The following is a 20,471-nucleotide window of genomic DNA, read 5'->3' as shown; positions in this document are numbered from 1 at the left end:
TGCTGGGGTGCTCTTTGTCTCCTCCTGCTGGCCAGGAGTTAAATATCCCACTAGTAATTGGAATGACGTTGTGGACTCTCCATGTCCGGAAAGAAAGAAATTTATCAGGTAAGCATAAATTTTGTTTTTAAATACTTTAATTGAGATGTATGTATTGTTGAATTAAATTAAAATCACTATCATTGAATATACAGATTCATTTAAAAATGGTAGTTTCCAAAAATATACTGGGCTGTAGAGATATTCACAATTTGAATATATGTTTCTTCTTAAAAGCATCAGATTTAAAAACAAAATATATAAATTTTGTTTCTACCTGTACCAAATGTAGCAAATAAAATATTCACATAAAGCCATGTTAAAATAGTAAATTACACAGTCTGAACTATAGTCAGTGGTTACAAAAGAATGAGGGCTAATGTAGTGCGATACAAAATAACATTCTTACACTGTGTATGTAATACGGCTAGTTTTATCAGTTAAGCGTCATCAGGTACAGTGTTCTCCACAGAAACATTTTGCCAGCCATATAGCATTATGAAGGAGCCGGTGGGGGCAGTGAAATACTTTGCAATATTATACAATTTTCTGTTATTTATAAATGTTATTTAAACTATCCACAAAGCACTAATTGCATAATTGTATTAATGATAAGTTGTGAAACAATCATTAAAATAATTTATTAACCAATTTTAGGTTAACAATGGTTTACATTTTAATGCGTGGTGTGCCCATTAAAATAGGTACTGGGGAGAACACTGAGGCATATTCTATACATGTATCATGTAAATTATGTGTTTTATTTTTTAGACTATTACCATAAAAATATTTTTGAGAAATAATTGAAAACGTGATGCACAAAAACACAATTTTAGAATCATGATTAAGCAATTTATTTTTTTATTTAAAAAAAATGGTCTATACAGATCAAGGTGAAAAAGAATCTCGTCGTTTACATATATCCTCCCTTAAAAAAAAAAAAAAAGGGTACTGTGACTGCTACTAAACAACAAAAACACCATGGGTTCCAGTGTGCAAATTAATTCCAGCCATTTATTCATTCAATTCCTTCTTGTTTGTCTTTAATAGCAACCTGTAAAAACACAAGACACAAATAAGTGAATGCTGTAACCCTACTTCACAAGTAATTCTCATTGTGTATAATGCTGCTGGAACAAGACCTAATGTCACAAATTTTCTATTTTCTGTGGACATTTATAAAACAGTCTTATCTAAACCTTTAAATAAACTACAGTAGGTTCTGTAATCACAAACAGCAAAATACCTCTCCACTGCACTTTCCACATTGTAGCTTTAAAATAAAAAGTATAATACTCTTTTTTTGCAGTAGATGTGCTCTAAAAAGGAAACAGGAAGCAATTATTATTGTTTCCTATTTTACCTTAGTTAGCATTTCAACTGTGGTTTATTCAGTTACTTTGGAATAAAACATTTTTTTACAGTGCAATGGTTACAAACAGTCCTTATGGTAAACTTGAAAAACATAATTTATGTAAGAACTTACCTGATAAACTAATTTCTTTCATATTGGCAAGAGTTCATGAGGTAGTGACATATGGGATATACAATCCTACCAGGAGGGGCAAAGTTTCCCAAACCTCAAAATGCCTATAAATACACCCCTCACCACACCCACAATTCAGTTTAACAAATAGCCAAGTAGTGGGGTGATAAAGAAAGGAGTAAAAAGCATCAAAGGCATTTGGAAATAATTGTGCTTTATACAAAAAAATCATAACCACCATAAAAAAGGGTGGGTCTCATGGACTCTTGCCAATATGACAAATTAATTTATCTGGTAAGTTTACATAAATTATGTTTTCTTTCATGTAATTGGCAAGAGTCCATGAGCTAGTGAAGTATGGGATAGCAATACCCAAGATGTGGAACTCCACACAAGAGTCACTAGATTGGGTGGGATAAAATAAAAACAGCCATTTTCCGCTGAAAAAATTAAATCCACAACCAAAAAAAGTTTTTTTTCTCATAAATGAAAGAAAAAAAAAAAACCTTAAAACATAAGCAGAAGAATCAAACTGAAACAGCTGCTGAATAACTTTTCTACCAAAAACTGCTTCCGAAGAAGCAAATACATAAAAACGGTAGAATTTAGTAAATGTATGCAAAGAAGACAAAGTTGCTGCTTTGCAAATCTGATCAACTGAAGCTTCATTCTTAAAAGTCCACAAAGTAGAGACTGATCTAGTAGAATGAGCTGTAACTCTCTGAGGTGGGGCTTGACCCGATTCCAAATAAGCTTGATGAATCAAAAGCTTCAACCAAGATGCCAGGGAAATGGCAGAAGCCTTCTGACCTTTCCTAGAACCAGAAAAGATAACAAATAGACTAGAAGTCTTCCTGAAATCTTTAGTAGCTTCGACATAATATTTCAAAGCTCTTACCACATCCAAAGAATTCTTAGGATTAGGACACAAAGAAGGGACAACAATTTCTCTATTAATGTTGTTAGAATTCATAACCTTAGGTAAGAATTTAAATGATGTCTGCAAAACTGCCTTATCCTGATAAAAAAAAAAATCAGAAAAGGAGATTCACAAGAGAGCAGATAATTCAGAAACTCTTCTAGCAGAAGAGATGGCCAAAAGGAACAACACTTTCCAAGAAAGTAATTTAATGTACAAAGAATGCAGTTCAAACGGAGGAGCCTGTAAAGCCTTGAAAACCAAATTAAGACTCCAAGGAGGAGAGATTGATTTAATGACAGGCTTGATACGGACCAAAGCCTGTACAAAACAGTGCATATCAGGAAGCTTAGCAATCTTTCTGTGAAATAAAACAGAAAGAGCAGAGATTTGTCCCTTCAAGGAACTTGCAGACAAATCATTATCCAAACCATACTGAAGAAACTGTAAAATTCTAGGAATTCTAAAAGAATGCCAAGAGAATTTATGAGAACACCACCATGAAATATAAGTCTTCCAAACTCAATAATAAATCTTCCAAGAAACAGATTTACGTGCCTGTAACATAGTATTATTCACTGAGTCAGAGAAACCTCTATGACTAAGCACTAGGCGTTCAATTTCCATACCTTCAAATTTAATGATTTGAGATCCTGATGGAAAAACGGATCTCGAGATTGAAGGTCTAGCCTTAATGGAAGTGGCCAAGGTTGGCAACTGGACATTCGAACAAGATCCACATACCAAAACCTGTGAGGCCATGCTGGAGCTACCAGCAACACAAACGATTGTTCCATGATGATTTTGGAGATCACTCTTGGAAGAAGAACTAGGAGGCGGGAAAATATAAGCAGATTGGTAACACCAAGGATCTGTCAACGCATCCACTGCTTCCACCTGAGGATCCCTGGACAGGTACCTGGGAAGTTTCTTGTTTAGTTGAGAAGCCATCAGATCTATTTCTGGAAGACCCCACATCTGAACAATCTGAGAAAACACATCCGGATGGAGGGAACACTCCCCCGGATGTAAAGTCTGACGGCTGAGATAATCCACTTCCCAATAGTCTATACCTGGGATATGAACCGCAGAAATTAGACAGGAGCTGGATTCCGCCCAAGCAAGTATCCGAGATACTTCATAACTTGGGGACTGTGAGTCCCACCCTGATGATTGACATATGCCACAGTTGTGATATTGTCTGTCTGAAAACAAATGAATGCTTCTCTCTTCAATAGAGGCCAAACCTGAAGAGCCCTGAAAAACACACGGAGTACCAAAATATTGATTGGTAATTTCGCCTCTTGAGATTTCCAAACCCCTTGTGCTGTCAGAGATCCCCAGACTGCTCCCCAACCTGAAAAACTTGCATCTGTTGTGATGACAGTCCAGGTTGGATGGACAAAAGAGGCCCCTAGATCTAACCACCAAGTCCGAGATAGTCAGACATTGGGATTTAAGGATATTAATTGTGATATCTTTGTATAATCCCTGCACCACTGGTTCAGCATACAAAGCTGGAGAGGTCTCATGTGAAAACGAGCAAAGGGGATCACATCCAATGCAGCAGTCATGAGACCTAAAGCTTCCATGCACATAGCTACTGAAGGGAATGATTGAGACTGAAGGTTACGACAAGCTGAAAGCAATTTTAATCTTCTCTTCAGCATGGACACTGAATCTATCTGGAAACCTAAAAAGTTGACCCTTGTCTGAGGAATCAAAGAACTTTTTAGTAAATTGATCCTCCAACCATGTCTTTGAAGAAACAACACTAGTTGATTTGTGTGAGATTCTGCAGAATGTAAAGACTGAGCTAGTACCAAGATATCGTCCAAATAAGGAAACACCGCAATACCCCGTTCTCTGATTACAGAGAGTAGGGCACCAAGAACTTTTGAAAAGATTCTTGGAGCTGTCGCTAGGCCAAATGGAAGAGCGACAAATTGGTAATGCTTGTCTAGAAAAGAGAATCTCAGAAACTGAAAATGATCTGCATGAATCGGAATATGAAGAAATGCATCCTGTAAGTCTATTGTGGACATATAATGCCCTTGTTGAACAAAAAGGCAGACTAGTCCTTATAGTCACCATTTTGAAAGTTGGCACTCTTACATAACGCTTCAAAATTTTGAGATCCAGAAATGGCCTGAATGAATTTTCTTTCTTTGGGACAATGAATAGATTTGAATAAAACCCCAGACCCGGTTCCTGAAACGGAACTGGTATGATTACCCCTGAAAGCTCCAGATCTGAAACACACTTCAGAAAAGCCTGAGTCTTTACTGGATTTGCTGGGATGCGTGAGATGAAAAAATCTTCTCACAGGAGGTCTTACTCTGAATCCTATTCGGTACCCTTGAGAGACAATACTCTGAATCCATTGATTTTGGACAGAATCTGCCCATTTTTTCTGGAAGAATCTTAATCTGCCCCCTACCAGCTGAGCTGGAATGAGGGCCGCACCTTCATGCAGACTTGGTGGCTGGCTTTGATTTTTTAAATGGTTTGGATTTACTCCAACTTGAAGGTTTGCAATAATTGGAACCAGATTCTTTGGGGGAAGGATTAGGTTTCTGTTCCTTATTTAGTCGTAAGGAACGAAAACGGTTAGAAGCTTTAGATTTACCCTTAGGTCTTTTATCCTGAGGCAAAAAAACTCCCTTCCCCCCAGTGACAGTTGAAATAATTGAAACCAACTGAGAACCAAATAACTTATTACCTTGGAAAGAAAGAGATAGTAATCTAGACTTAGATACCATGTCAGCATTCCAAGATTTAAGCCACAAAGCTCTCCTAGCTAAAATAACTAAAGACATAGATTTAACATCAATTTTGATATCAAAAATGGTATCACAAATAAAATGATTAGCATGTTGAAGCAAACGAACAATGCTAGACAAATCATTATCTGTTTCCTGTTGCGCTAAACTTTGCAGCTGCAACATCAGCCAAAGAAATTGCAGGCCTGAGCAGATGACCAGTATATAAAAAGGCTTTCCTTAGATAGGATTCAAGTTTCCTATCTAAAGGATCTTTAAATGAAGTACTATCTTCCATAGGAGTAGTAGTACGTTTAGCAAGAGTAGAAATAGCCCCATCAACTTTGGGGATCTTTTCCCAAAACTCCAATCTAACTGCTGGCAAAGGATACGATTTTTTTAAACCTTGAAGAAGGAATAAAATAAGTACCAGGCCTATTCCATTCCTTAGAAATCATATCAGAAATAGCATCGGGAACTGGAAAAACCTCAGGAGTAACCACAGGAGGTTTATAAACAGAATTTTTAACGTCTACTAGTTTTAACATCAAGACGACTAGTTTCCTCAATATCCAATGTAATCAACACTTCTTTTAACAAAGAACAAATATACTCCATTTTAAATAAATAAGTAAATTTGTCAGTGTCAATATCTGAGGAAGGATCTTCTGAATCAGATAGATCCTCGTCAGAGGAGGATAATTCAGTATGTTGTCTGTCATTTGAAATTTCATCAACTTTATGAGAAGTTTTACAAAGACCTTTTACGTTTATTAGAAGGATGGCAGACAAAGCCTTCTGAATTGCATCAGCAATAAAATCTTTTAAATTCAGAGATATATCTTGTATATTAGATGTGGAAGGAACAACAGGCAATGTGCTATTACTGATGGACACATTATCTGCATGTAAAAGCTTATCATGACAACTATTACATATATATATATATATATATATGTAATAGATATAATGTCCACAAATTTACAACAAATGCACTTAGCTTTGGTAGAACTGTTATCAGGCGGCAGGGTTCCAACAGTGGTTTCTGAGACAGGATCAGATTGAGACATCTTGCAAATGTAAAAGAAAAAACAACATATAAAGCAAAATTATCAATTTCCTTATATGGCAGTTTCAGGAATGGGGAAAAAATGCAAACAGCATAGCCCTCTGATAGAAAAAAAGGCAAGAGGCATATAGGAATGGGGTTTTAAATAATGAAAATATTTGACGCCAAGTATGACGTACAATGCAAACAGAATTTTTTTTGGCGCTAACACCCGGAAATGAGACACTCACATCATTGAAGACGCAACCTTGTGAAAGGAACTCGGCGTCAACTAAGACGCTGGAAATGACGAATTTTGCGTCATCGAACGTAACTTCGCACCAAAAAATCTCGCGCCAAGAATGATGCAATATACTTTGGCATTTTGCACCCTCGCGAGCCTAATTTTGCCCCCGAAATTTAATGAAAAACAGTCCATTTGACAAGATTATACCCCAGGTAAGAATTTTTTTTTTAAAATGCTTTTCCCAAATATGAAACTAACAGTCTGCAAAAGGAAATATACATAAACCTGACTCATGGCAAATATAAGTTCAATACATATATTTAGAACTTTATAATAATACATAAAGCGCCAAACCATAGCCGAGTGTGTCTTAAGTAATGAAAACATACTTACCAAAAGACACCCATCCACATATAGCCAAACCAGTACTGAAACAGTTATCAGTAGAGGTAATGGAATATGAGAGTATATCGTCGATCTGAATAAGGGAGGTAGGAGATGAAGCTCTACAACCGATACCAGAGAACCTATGAAATAGATTGCATTCAATAGGTGATACTCCCTTCACATCCCTCTGACATTCACTGTACTCTGAGAGGAATCGGGCTTCAAAATGCTGAGAAGCGCATATCAACGTAGAATCTAAGCACAAACTTACTTCACCACCTCCATAGGAGGTAAAGTTTGTAAAAACTGAATTGTGGGTGTGGTGAGGGATGTATTTATAGGCATTTTGAGGTTTGGCAAACTTTGCCCCTCCTGGTAGGATTGTATATCCCATACGTCACTAACTCATGGACTCTTGCCAATTATATGAAAGAAATATATCAACAAAAAAGTCTATTGTAGCTGTTACAAGCTATGCAAATCATGAAGGACAAAAATATACACTTAATATACTATTATAAAAGCCTGTGAAAAGCAGAGATACTCCGGCAAACCTCCAAGCGTTAAGTGTAAAAAATTATTTCTTTATTCGGAGCTGGATACAAGCATCATAAAAATATATGATAAAAACAAAGACAAAGTCTCTCAGCAGGACTTGTGTCTAACGCGTTTCGGCTGTTTACATGCCTTACTCAGAGACATAGCTAAAGTTCGCCAGACAGGGCATAAATAAACCTAGACTGATTAGCTTAATCATGTCCTGCTGAGGATTGCAGACTTATTAAAGGTAAAGTACCAGTATGTACTAAAAGAGAGACATGTAATTTGAATAATACACTCATATGCACAGCTTCTGAGAGAAAAGTATGTACATTGTCATTCAATAATAAATAAAATACGCAATATCTAAATAGAGCTTGCACTTGCTCAAATATGCATATTTGACAGAAAAAAACACACATCAATAGGGAAAAAGACCCTAAAGCCCATGAACAGACATTCACTATGTTTAAACTGAGAATACAGGACGACACACAATTTGTTTATATACATATAGCATAGAAACACACATGCAAATATTTGACAGTTGCTGTATTATAAAAGCCCCTTTGAATTTTTTTTTTTTTTAAAAAAAAAGGTAAATTAATTGCAACACTTGATGTATAAAGTAAACTATTAGCAAAACAACCTTTGATTTGATTAAAGGGACACTAAACCCAGAAAAAAAGTCATCTTAAATTGAAATATCAATATATTTTCTATATTTTTGTAATTTGCATTGCGTTTATAATATTTACCCTTTCTTAGCAATCCGATTGCGAAAATACAAGGTTTTCCAAACCCACCGACGGCGATTCATTACCATCATCCAATTCTGAACGATAACCCAGGTTATGAAAATGGCGTCGGTTTGATGATATGCGCATGCGCGATATACCGTCCACGTCATTCTTGACGTAACTCACAGCAAACCAGCAGACCTGCTGTGTTGATATCAGACAGAGCTGCTGAATAGAGCAGGTAAGTGTGGATCGCTGCGAGAATCTCCCTAGTAATAACGAGCATTAATTCTATATGTATAGAAAAACGGACAAAATTATCAATGAAACCCATATTAATTTTATTTAACTGTATGCTCAATACACTGAATAGAGCAGGTAAGTGAGGATTGCTGCGAGAATCTCTCTAACAATAACGAGCATTAATTCTATATGTGTATAAAAACGGACAAACTTATGAATAAAACACATATTAATTTTATTTCACTTTATGCTGAATTTGATGAATAGAGTTTGTAAGAGCAGAGCATATGCTTATTTACAATACCACTGTATGGGTAAGTGTGGTATCATGGATCAGATATGCACATGCACGGGTCAACGGATCGTAATGCGCATGCGCCGGGTGACGACATTGTCACTTAATGATATGCACAAAATTGCAATACGATTGGAAATTGAAGTTTGGTGTGCACGGCCCATATTAGAGGGTTGGCTGTAATGATGTCATCTTAGAAAAATACATTTTAATTTTATAGTGTTCAGAAAGATCGTTGGACTGTAAAAGTAGGTAAGTGATGAAATATACACGTTAGTGATTTGAAATTGATGGTCAGGTTATGGACAAAAAACTTAAGTTTTGGAATCCTTTAAATGTGTCACAAGCTCAATTGAACATTCCTAAACCTAAAATAACTAATTTATTTACAAAATTGCTGGCTGAGGTATAGCTACCCAATTAGTCTGTAAGAATAGACCGGTCCGGTCGCCAATTGCGACCAAAATTCCTTGCGGGCAAGTCAATTTTTAAATCACCAGCCCGAATGGCAAACTCACATTTTCTAGTAAGCAGGATGGATGAATTTAGCTTTGCGATCAATCTCTTAATATCTTGTTCTGGATATTAGTGATGTCACAGTAGATGCACTGTATTTTTAGAAAAGAAAATACTAATAAACAATATTTTTTTGGGATAATATTAGCAAAAGTAATAAAAGAAACTGCAGCTCAGATTTGCATTACTTTTCCTGACATACCAACAATGCTTATTCTGGATGTTAGCTTAGAGATATCACAACAGACATACTTTTTTGGGGGGGAGCACAATACCGGTAGAATTAAAAAAAATAAACCAGTTTCAACAATGTTTCATAAAGATAAATCAGGTAGTTCTGGTAAAGTTTAATACAGTGAATGATGCTTAGTTACAAAGTTATTTAAATGTTATATTTGTTTTGAAAGCAGTTTTGCAAATCTAACTTGAGCCTTCCTTCAAAGTATAATTTTGCACTATTGCTTTGTTTCATGATTGTATAATTGGACCAATCTCAGGGATGTAAACAAAAATAAATAATAATACACCTTTGTGAGATTATAACAACAAGCTTTACTTTGTCTTTTTAAAGTAATTTGAACACTATATGCAGAAACTCATGAGCGACTACATTTTCTTGCGGGCTGGTAATTTGTCAGTCACTCGTCCGGTGGGTTAGAGGATTTTTTGGTTAATCATAGGTCCGATGTCTTATGTCTTGTAAGTAAATCCACCTGCTCTTTGTAAAATACAAACATTTTAAACTTGACTACTTATTCAGCATTATTAATAAGAAAAAAAAACAAGGCTGAGAAAGCTTACTCTAAATCTTTCCTCAAGAAGAGACAGTTCGCTTATCAAGTCTGTAATTGCATTGGTAAAAGCCTCCTGTGGGCTGTAGTCTGGGGTTGTCTGAACTCTTATAATAATCTTATGCTCCAAAGGATGGGGAACTTTGTATCCAGCAAATAGAACTTGGGGATCCTTCAGCAGCTGTCTATAAAAAATAAAATAAAAATAAAATTACTTACAGCTGAAGAATATGCACATGCCAAGGAATAGAGAAGATACACCAATAATAACAATAGTATATTATGCTGAAATCTCAGCAGGCTTTTGACAATTCAGATGCATGTTCAGTAAAACCAGCTATTTTTTATTTATTTATTGCGATTCATTATAAGGCATACAAAGTTGAAATGTCAGAACAAAATAAAAATACAAGTAGTTTCCAGATACTCAATCAATAAACAAACTTAAACAATAAAACAAAGTTACAAGACATTTATAATATCAAAATGTATGGATGCCTTTCTAACTGTACACCTTCCAAATGAACAATGAGGCCACCCTTGGACCTCACCATATTATAGGGAGTATAATAAGCTAAAGAACTGTAAGAGACCACTCTTGGGTCTCAATCTTAGAATCTTTTTTTTCCTTTATTAAACATATGAAATGTGTCCCCATAAAATATGTTGATTTAAAGGGTAATTTCCCCTAAAGGCAAATAGAGGCCTCTCTTGGACCCCTGAGGAGAGAGCTTTTTATATAAAAAGGGGAATTTCGGGGGAAATGTAAATATAACGAATATAAAATAAAGAAACAGTGGGCCCCTCTTGGATCCAAGATATAGTATATGATAATAGGTAGCTGCCATTTTGTATTTGGCACTTATGAGACTGCTGATGAAAAGCATATACAATAGGATTGTTTGCTGGAGGGTGTTAATTCTAACCTAATCTCTAGCAAGAGAAGTCTAGGCAGTGATATAAGCAAGTAGTCTATAGTGAGGTATACCTACTATTCTATATTTTCAAATATAGCGTCTCTCTAAAAATGAATGCATAGACTTCTTTAAATTAGGCAATGGCTTAACATAAGGGTAATCTTCTTTACCGTTAAATTCCACCTCATAATTTTTACTCAATCACTGATCTCAACTTATTTATTTAGGTAGAGGATCTGTGCACTGTTAACTGGGAGTAGTAAATAACCTAAGAATTCCTCATAAAAAAAAAAAAAGTATTTACAGTGGCATAAGCTAAAGGAAAGTTTACAAAGGACTGCCCCTAATATTAAGGCCATATTAGTTATTGTGAAACGTGATGCCCTGAATGCCGAGTGACTTTTGACTGTCCCCGTCAGTTCACAAGTAAATTGATAGAAGCAAAATAAGCATGTATAACAGGTACAAAGCAAACAATTAAAGTCATAGAATATATTCCCTTACAAACCAACAATCATAGTATAATATACCACATTTCTACTCTAATGTATTGTATGGTAATGAACATCCAGGTTGTAAATCTCTTAGTAGAGACATTAAATAGCAAGCCCTTATTTAGAATTCCACAAAACTGTATGGTTAAAGCTTATCTGAACACAGACCCTCCCAATATATTATAGTAAACATAAAACCACGCTATCTTTAACTTAATATTATACATTGAACTGGTATGGAGGAACTTTGGAGGGATATATGGAGCAAGGTGGAGCTATGTTATAGCAGAGAAACATTTAGTATAGCAGATCAGAACTCTCAATCCAGAATAAGCCAAAGATATTTACTAGCGTCCATCAACAAACAGAGCACAGCACATCCCTCACGTATAGAGTCTGCAGTATAACCTGTTCATGCAGCGGCGCTGTATAGGAAACTAATACTGTACAATGTGAAAAGCATACACAGGTAGTATAAACAGCAAGCAACTCGAGACATGTAGAAACTAGTAGCAGTACCAATCCTCTAGTATAACAAATAGAACTATGTATGCCAGGTCCCACATCGCTATAATACATATACACAGAAATGCAGGAAATTAAATACGATCAGAGTATCAAGTGTTCATAGATGAGCTTATGTAAAATCCGCAATACCCTGTTACTGTCCACGATATCTGTAACGTTTCCTTCCTCTGCAGCTAGCCGCATGGGCGCAACAGTGCGCTTAGAAAGTATTTGCAGTTCACAGTCCCGGCACACACACTCCTCTCCACGAGTCGCCAGGGTCAAATAGCAGGTATGAAATGTCCTCCGTCCTGACTAAAGCCCTGCCGTGTTGATCAATTTTATCCAACACCACAGTGAAGTTCACAGGGGGCAAAGCGCAGAAAGACAGTAGCTCGATGCATCAGATTAGGTCCCCCCGGGTCAAACAGATGACATAAGCTGCCTTTAGGTTTGTCAAGGATTAAAGCTCCTCCGTTCCGTTTTATTCCATGCTGAGTGAGGTTTTGGTATGCGGAGTGGGGATTCACTGCCATAGCCACTTTTTCATGCGCATTGCATACTTCATTCTGAACGAGCTGCACCTGGTGCTGCCTCTCCCGGATTGACTTTTTCAAGCCCCAATGTTCCAAAAATGACGGAGAGTCATCGCTCCAACATCCAGCAAGTGGTGTGTCTTCACTGAGCAGGTAAGCAAAGTACTTGTGCCGGTCTTGGCCGCAATCTCCTCTCTCACGGTCAACAGCCTCACAGTGGGAAATGTTTTTTGGGCTCTCAGGCTTACAGATTTATCTGAAGGAATGTCCACAGCTACGGAGTTGTTCTCCGGGTCTCCCAATTGACAGCACTGATCTGCAACAGCCGGAACTTGGACCTGAGGTGAGGGATCGGGTGCGCTTAGGGAGGTCACTTGGGTACTTGTATCCCTTTCAGATTTCACCGGGCAGACTCTCAGCATCCTGTGTTGAGATCCGATCTGCTTTGTTAGCTCACACAAGCTACCCCATTCTGCCGACCAAGATTGCAGAAGCTTCTCATGATGTTCAGTTAGCAGGTTGGCCATAGCCTCAAATATTAAGTTAGTATTAAGCGCCATCTTTTGTAAATGCGTGTGCAGCGGGAAAGGACACTTTATCCTCTTTTCGTCAGTCACAGGCTGCCCATGGATGTTCTAGATTGAAGATGAGGTTATATTCAGTGTCTATGCACTGCTTACCCGGCCTGTAGAATTACCAGGGGGGTGTTGAGAGCCTCTCAGTGAAGAGTTTGCCTTAGGCCTCAACGCTCCGGATTAGTATGCAGAGGTGAAGTATATATAAAAAAATATATATATCCCTCAAGTCAGATTGACCCGTAGGATCTATATATTAGAATATTATAGCTGGTTGAACAGTTATTTCACTGATAATAGGCAAAGTATCAGTGATCCACACAGAGCTACTAATATTGCTGCCATTCAAGGTGCTGCCCAGAGACACGCCCCAAAACCAGCTATTTTTATGTTTCCATACCGCCCTCCAAGTATTTCTATATAAATGCAGTGATCATGTGCTCTGCTGTTGGGGCTGAACAACAGTCTCTAATACTGCCAAAACCTGCCTACTACAAAATAGAAGTGGCAGTTAAAAGATTGCCGCTATACTACTGCTACAAAGCAGTTACAAGCACTTGGGTAAGACTCCCAGTGCACTAAACGCACACCCCTTTGTTTCGGGACAGTGCTGTACTAACTTATCTTAGCTAGTGATATCTGGGACAATTTCACTTTTTTTTTCTTTTTTAAATTAGGAACTTCATAGTGAATGTGAGGTGCTACAAGGACATCAATCAACAAAAGGAAGTTGTTATTTTTCCCAGATTGCAGGATACTGGCGGGGGGATGTGCAGCTACAGTATTCACAGATGTCCAATTCCACTAATATATATGCAGTAAATTCAAAACAAAAATCTCCTGCTAGGCTGGATTAGGCTAGTACCACCTTAAAGAGATGATAAACTGACTTTTTTAGTTACAATATTTGTAATCAAACTAAAAGATGGGAACTTTCATTCATGAAAGCCTTTGGAAACACTTAATTTTTAAAAAAAATAATTATCCTTTCATGTTTTACTATATGTTGCCGTTCCTCCGCCCATAACAGATACTCTATTTCCTACTTCACTGACGATTTAGGCTGTAGCTTTTGGCATCCAGCAAAGTGGGCGCGATGAGATTGGCTACAGCATCAATCTTCAGTGATGTAGGAAATTGGGTATTCCGTTATTGAAACTAAAAAAGTTTACCATCACTTTAACTACAAAAAGGTGGTGCATACAGCTATCAGGGAGAGATGCTAAAACCAACACAGAACACGACTGTTTCCTACACAAACTTTGCCTACAGGTTTATTTCCCTTTAAAATGTGTATTTACTAGAAACCTCCAGAACTTTAAAGCAAATGCTTTAGGTTTAGTACCCACTAAAATGCCCATCTAATTTGCAAGTAAAAGAACAGGTACACTGTGACTTCTGTGCAACACTACTTACGATTTAATGATATTTCCAATTGTGTGGTCTTCTTTGTTTATAGTAAATAAACAGGCATTGGGTACTTTGGTATCTTTTGTAATAGTTATCCTAAAATGAAGAAAGATAGGTTAAAGTATATCAGAAAAATAAAAGTAGTAAAATTAGTACTTCTACTACCTATTCATTAGTGCTTTTTTTTAGTTTCTTTTTTTTACAGAAAATGTTTTAAAATAAAATGCACTTTGGTTACGGAAGTTTGTGAAAGATTTACTTTGCCTCAAATGGGACAGTAAACACCTTGCAATTACAATATTTATTAGCAACCTTGCAATTGTTTACATAGTGGGTGAATTTAAAAATGTTTTAACTGCAATAAGACTGTTTGTAGCAAATGTTTTCAAAGCCAAACTCCACTCACCGCTTGCATTATTTTGAGGAGCCAATTTCTACTTGGTACTGGAGTATACACAGCTAGCCACATCATTATATAAGTAAAATCACCATTTGTGTTGCAGTTCCTTATCTGATAATCTCTAAAGCCAGTGAGGGACAGATATGTGTCAGGGTTAGGCTTCTGAAGCCTAACGTGCCTATTTCAGAATTGTAAAACTATTAATTTTCAGAGTTAAAATTAACAGAAACAGCAAAAAAAGTAGGTATACTGCAAAGTTGTTTTACTACACATAATTAAAGGGACACTGTACCCAAATTTTTTCTTTTGTAATTCAGAAAGCGCATGCAATTTTAAGCAACTTTCTAATTTACTCCTATTATCAATTTTTCTTCATTTCTTGCTATCATTATTTGAAAAAGAAGGCATCTAAGCTTTTTTTTGGTTTCAGTACTCTGGACAGCACATTTTTATTGGTGGATGAATTTATCCACCAATCAGCAAGGACAACCCAGGTTGTTCACAAAAAATGGGCCGGCATCTAAACTTGCATTCTTGCATTTCAAATAAAGATACCAAGAGAATTAAGAAAAATTGATAATAGCAGTAAATTAAAAAGTTGCTTAAAATGTCATGCTCAATGTGAATCACGAAAGAATTTTTTTGGGTACAGTGTCCCTTTAAGCATATTAAATACTTGTATTAAAAAAGATAATTTATGCTTACCTGATAAATTTATTTCTCTTGTGGTGTATCCAGTCCACGGATCATCCATTACTTGTGGGATATTCTCCTTCCCAACAGGAAGTTGCAAGAGGATCACCCACAGCAGAGCTGCTATATAGCTCCTCCCCTAACTGCCATATCCAGTCATTCGACCGAAACTAGCCGAGAAAGGAGAAACCATAGGGTGCAGTGGTGACTGTAGTTTAAAATTTAGACCTGCCTTAAAGTGACAGGGCGGGCCGTGGACTGGATACACCACAAGAGAAATAAATTTATCAGGTAAGCATAAATTATGTTTTCTCTTGTTAGGTGTATCCAGTCCACGGATCATCCATTACTTGTGGGATACCAATACCAAAGCTAAAGTACACGGATGAAGGGAGGGACAAGGCAGGTACTTAAACGGAAGGGACCACTGCCTGTAGAACCTTTCTCCCAAAAATAGCCTCCGAAGAAGCAAAAGTATCAAATTTGTAAAATTTTGAAAAGGTATGAAGCGAAGACCAAGTCGCCGCTTTGCAAATCTGTTCAACCGAAGCCTCATTTTTAAAGGCCCAGGTGGAAGCCACAGCTCTAGTAGAATGAGCTGTAATCCTTTCAGGGGGCTGCTGTCCAGCAGTCTCATAGGCTAAGCGTATTACGCTCCGAAGCCAAAAAGAAAGAGAGGTTGCCGAAGACTTTTGACCTCTCCTCTGTCCAGAGTAAACAACAAACAGGGAAGATGTTTGACGAAAATATTTAGTCGCTTGTAACTAAAACTTTAAAGCACGGACTACGTCCAAATTATGTAAAAGACATTCCTTCTTTGAAGAAGGATTAGGACACAATGATGGAACAACAATCTCTTGATTGATATTCTTGTTGGAAACTACCTTAGGTAAAAACCCAGGTTTTGTACGCAGAACTACTCTATCTGTATGGAAAATCAGATAAGGAGAATCACATTGTAAAGCTGATAACTCAGAGACTCTACGAGCCGAGGAAATAGCCATCAAAAACAGAACTTTCCAAGATAAAAGTTTGATATCAATGGAATGAAGGGGTTCAAAAGGAACTCCTTGAAGAACCTTAAGAACCAAGTTTAAGCTCCATGGAGGAGCAACAGGTTTAAACACAGGCTTAATTCTAACCAAAGCCTGACAAAATGCCTGGACGTCTGGAACCTCTGCCAGACGCTTGTGCAAAAGGATAGACAGAGCAGAAATCTGTACCTTTAAAGAACTAGCTGATAATCCTTTATCCAAACCCTCTTGGAGAAAGGACAATATCCTAGGAATCCTAACCTTACTCCATGAGTAATTCTTGGATTCACAACAATGAAGATATTTGCGCCATATCTTATGGTAGATTTTCCTGGTTACAGTCTTTCGTGCCTGTATTAAGGTATCAATGACTGACTCGGAGAAGCCACGCCTTGATAAAATCAAGCGTTCAATCTCCAGGCAGTCAGTCTCAGAGAAATTAGATTTGGATGATTGAAAGGACCTTGTAGTAGAAGGTCTTGTCTCAGAGGCAGAGGCCAAGGTGGAAAGGATGACATGTCCACCAGGTCTGCATACCAGGACCTGCGTGGCCACGCAGGCGCGATCAAGATCACTGATGCTCTCTCCTGTTTGATTTTGGCAATCAGTCGAGGGAGCAGAGGAAACTGTGTTAACACATAAGCCAGGTTGAAGAACCACGGTGCTGCTAGAGCATCTATCAGCGTCGCTTCTGGGTCCCTGGACCTGGATCCGTAACAAGGAAGCTTGGCGTTCTGGCGAGACGCCATGAGATCCAATTCTGGTGTGCCCCAACGATGAACCAATTGAGCAAACACCTCCGGATGGAGTTCCCACTCCCCCGGTTGAAAAGTCTGACTACTTAGAAAATCCGCCTCCCAGTCAGTTCTCTACACCTGGGATATGGATCGCTGATAGATGACAAGAGTGAGTCTCTGCCCAGCGAATTATCTTGGAGACTTCTAACATCGCTAGGGAGCTCTTGGTCCCCCCTTGATGGTTGATGTAAGCCACAGTCGTGATGTTGTCCGACTGAAATCTGATGAACCTCAGGGTTGCTAACTGAGGCCAAGCTAGAAGAGCATTGAATATTGCTCTTAACTCCAGAATATTTATTGGGAGGAGTTTCTCCTCCTGAGTCCACGATCCCTGAGCCTTCAGGGAATTCCAGACTGCACCCCAACCTAGAAGGCTGGCATCTGTTGTTACAATTATCCAATCTGGCCTGCGAAAGGTCATACCTTTGGACAGATGGACCCGAGATAGCCACCAGAGAAGAGAATCTCTGGTCTCTTGATCCAGATTTAGCAGAGGGGACAAATCTGTGTAATCCCCATTCCACTGACTGAGCATGCATAATTGCAGCCGTCTGAGATGTAGGCGCGCAAATGGCACTATGTCCATCGCCGCTACCATTAAGCCGATCACTTCCATGCACTGAGCCACCGAAGGGCGCGGAATGTAGTGAAGAACACGGCAGGAATTTAGAAGCTTTGATAACCTGGACTCAGTCAGGTAAATTTTCATTTCTACAGAATCTATCAGAGTTCCTAGGAAGGAAACCCTTGTGAGGGGTTATAGAGAACTCTTTCCCTCGTTCACTTTCCACCCATGCGACCTCAGAAATGCCAACACTATGTCCGTATGAGATTTGGCAATTTGGAAGTTTGACGCCTGTATCAGGATGTCGTCTAGATAAGGGGCCACTGCTATGCCCCGTGGTCTTAGGACCGCCAGAAGAGACCCCAGAACCTTTGTAAAAATTCTTGGGGCTGTAGCTAACCCGAAGGGAAGAGCCACAAACTGGTAATGCCTGTCTAGAAAGGCAAACCTTAGGAACCGATGATGATCTTTGTGAATCGGTATGTGAAGGTAAGCATCCTTCAAATCCAATGTGGTCATGTACTGACCCTCCTGGATCATAGGTAGGATTGTCCGAATAGTTTCCATTTTGAACGATGGAACTCTGAGGAATTTGTTTAAGATCTTTAGATCCAAAATTGGTCTGAAGGTTCCCTCTTTTTTGGGAACCACAAACAGATTTGAATAAAATCCCTGTCCTTGTTCCATCTGTGGAACTGGATGGATCACTCCCATTATTAGGTGGTCTTGCACACAGCGTAAGAATGCCGCTTTCTTTATCTGGTTTACAGATAATTTCGAAAGGTGAAATCTCCCTTGTGGGGGGGGAAGCTTTGAAGTCCAGAAGATATCCCTGAGATATGATCTCCAACGCCCAGGGATCCTGAACATCTCTTGCCCACGCCTGGGCGAAGAGAGAAAGTCTGCCCCCTACTAGATCCGTTGCCGGATAGGGGGCCGTTCCTTCATGCTGTCTTAGAGGCAGCAGCAGGCTTTCTGGCCTGCTTGCCTTTGCTCCAGGCCTGGTTAGATTTCCAGGCCGGCTTGGATTGCGCAAAAGTTCCCTCTTGTTTTGTAGCAGAGGAAGTTGATGCTGCGCCTGCCTTGAAGTTTCGAAAGGCACGAAAGTTAGACTGTTTGGCCCTTGATTTGGCCCTGTCCTGAGGAAGGGTATGACCCTTACCTCCAGTAATGTCAGCAATAATTTCCTTCAAACCAGGCCCGAATAGGGTCTGCCCCTTGAAGGGAATGTTAAGTAATTTAGACTTTGAAGTCACGTCAGCTGACCAAGATTTAAGCCATAGCGCCCTACGCGCCTGGATGGCGAATCCAGAATTCTTAGCCGTTCGTTTAGTCAAATGAACAATGGTATCATAAACAAAAGAATTAGCTAGCTTAAGTGTTCTAAGCTTGTCAAGTATTTCAGTCAATGGAGTAGCTGTCTGAAAGGCCTCTTCCAGAGACTCAAACCAGAACGCCGCAGCAGCAGTGACAGGAGCAATGCATGCAAGGGGCTGCAGGATAAAACCTTGTTGAATAAACATTTTCTTAAGGTAACCTTCTAATTTTTTATCCATTGGATCTGAAAAAGCACAACTGTCCTCGACAGGGATAGTGGTACGCTTTGCTAAAGTAGAAACTGCTCCCTCCACCTTAGGGACCGTCTGCCATAAGTCCTGTGTGGTGGCGTCTATTGGAAACATTTTTCTAAAAATAGGAGGGGGGGAAAAACGGCACACCGGGTCTGTCCCACTCCTTAGTAATAATTTCTGTAAACCTTTTAGGTATTGGAAAAACGTCAGTACACACCGGCACCGCGTAGTATTTATCCAGTCTACACAATTTCTCTGGCACTGCAATTGTGTCACAGTCATTCAGAGCAGCTAAAACCTCTCCAAGCAACACCCGGAGGTTCTCAAACTTAAATTTAAAAGTAGACATATCTGAATCAGGTTTCCCCGAGTCAGAGACGTCACCCACAGACTGAAGCTCTTCCTCAGCTTCTGCATATTGTGACGCAGTATCAGACATGGGCCTTAAAACATCTGCGCGCTCTGTATTACGTCTAACCCCAGAGCTATCGCGCTTTCCTCTGAATTCAGGCAGTCTGGCTAATACCGCTGACAGGGTATTATCCATGATTGCCGCCATGTCCTGCAAAGTAATCGCTATGGGCGTCTTTGATGTACTTGGCGCCATTTTAGCATGAGTCCCTTGAGCGGGAGTCAAAGGGTCCGACACGTGGGGAGAGTTAGTCGGCATAACTTCCCCCTCGTCAGAATCCTCTGGTGATAATTCTTTTAAAGATAACAGCTGATCTTTATTGTTTAAAGTGAAATCAATACATTTAGTACACATTCTCCTATGGGGTTCCACCATGGCTTTTAAACATAATGAACAAGGTGTTTCCTCTATGTCAGACATGTTTATACAGACTAGCAATGAGACTAGCAAGCTTGGAAAACACTTTAAATCAAGTTAACAAGCAATATAAAAAAACGTTACTGTGCCTTTGAGAAACAAATTTTGCCAAAATTTGAAATAACAGTGA

General features: G+C 38.6%; 1 protein-coding gene across 1 annotated transcript in view; it reads right to left on the bottom strand.

Annotated features, from left to right (window-relative positions):
• Positions 1-877: 877 nt before the first annotated feature.
• The window catches only part of LOC128653863 (DNA-directed RNA polymerase II subunit RPB11-a), a 66,575-nt gene continuing 46,981 nt past the window's right edge, over positions 878-20,471 (bottom strand). The window contains exons 2-4 of the mRNA XM_053707402.1: positions 14,459-14,548; positions 10,024-10,198; positions 878-1,093 (exon numbers count right to left, since the gene is read on the bottom strand). Coding sequence (XP_053563377.1) covers positions 1,058-1,093; positions 10,024-10,198; positions 14,459-14,548 — 301 coding nt within the window. The 3' untranslated portion in view covers positions 878-1,057. The remainder of the gene's footprint in view (positions 1,094-10,023; positions 10,199-14,458; positions 14,549-20,471) is intronic.

Source organism: Bombina bombina, chromosome 3 (genome assembly GCF_027579735.1).
Source record: "Bombina bombina isolate aBomBom1 chromosome 3, aBomBom1.pri, whole genome shotgun sequence".
NCBI lineage: Eukaryota > Metazoa > Chordata > Amphibia > Anura > Bombinatoridae > Bombina > Bombina bombina.
Note: the sequence above shows the minus strand (reverse complement) of the source record. Positions and strands in the feature narration are given on the sequence as shown.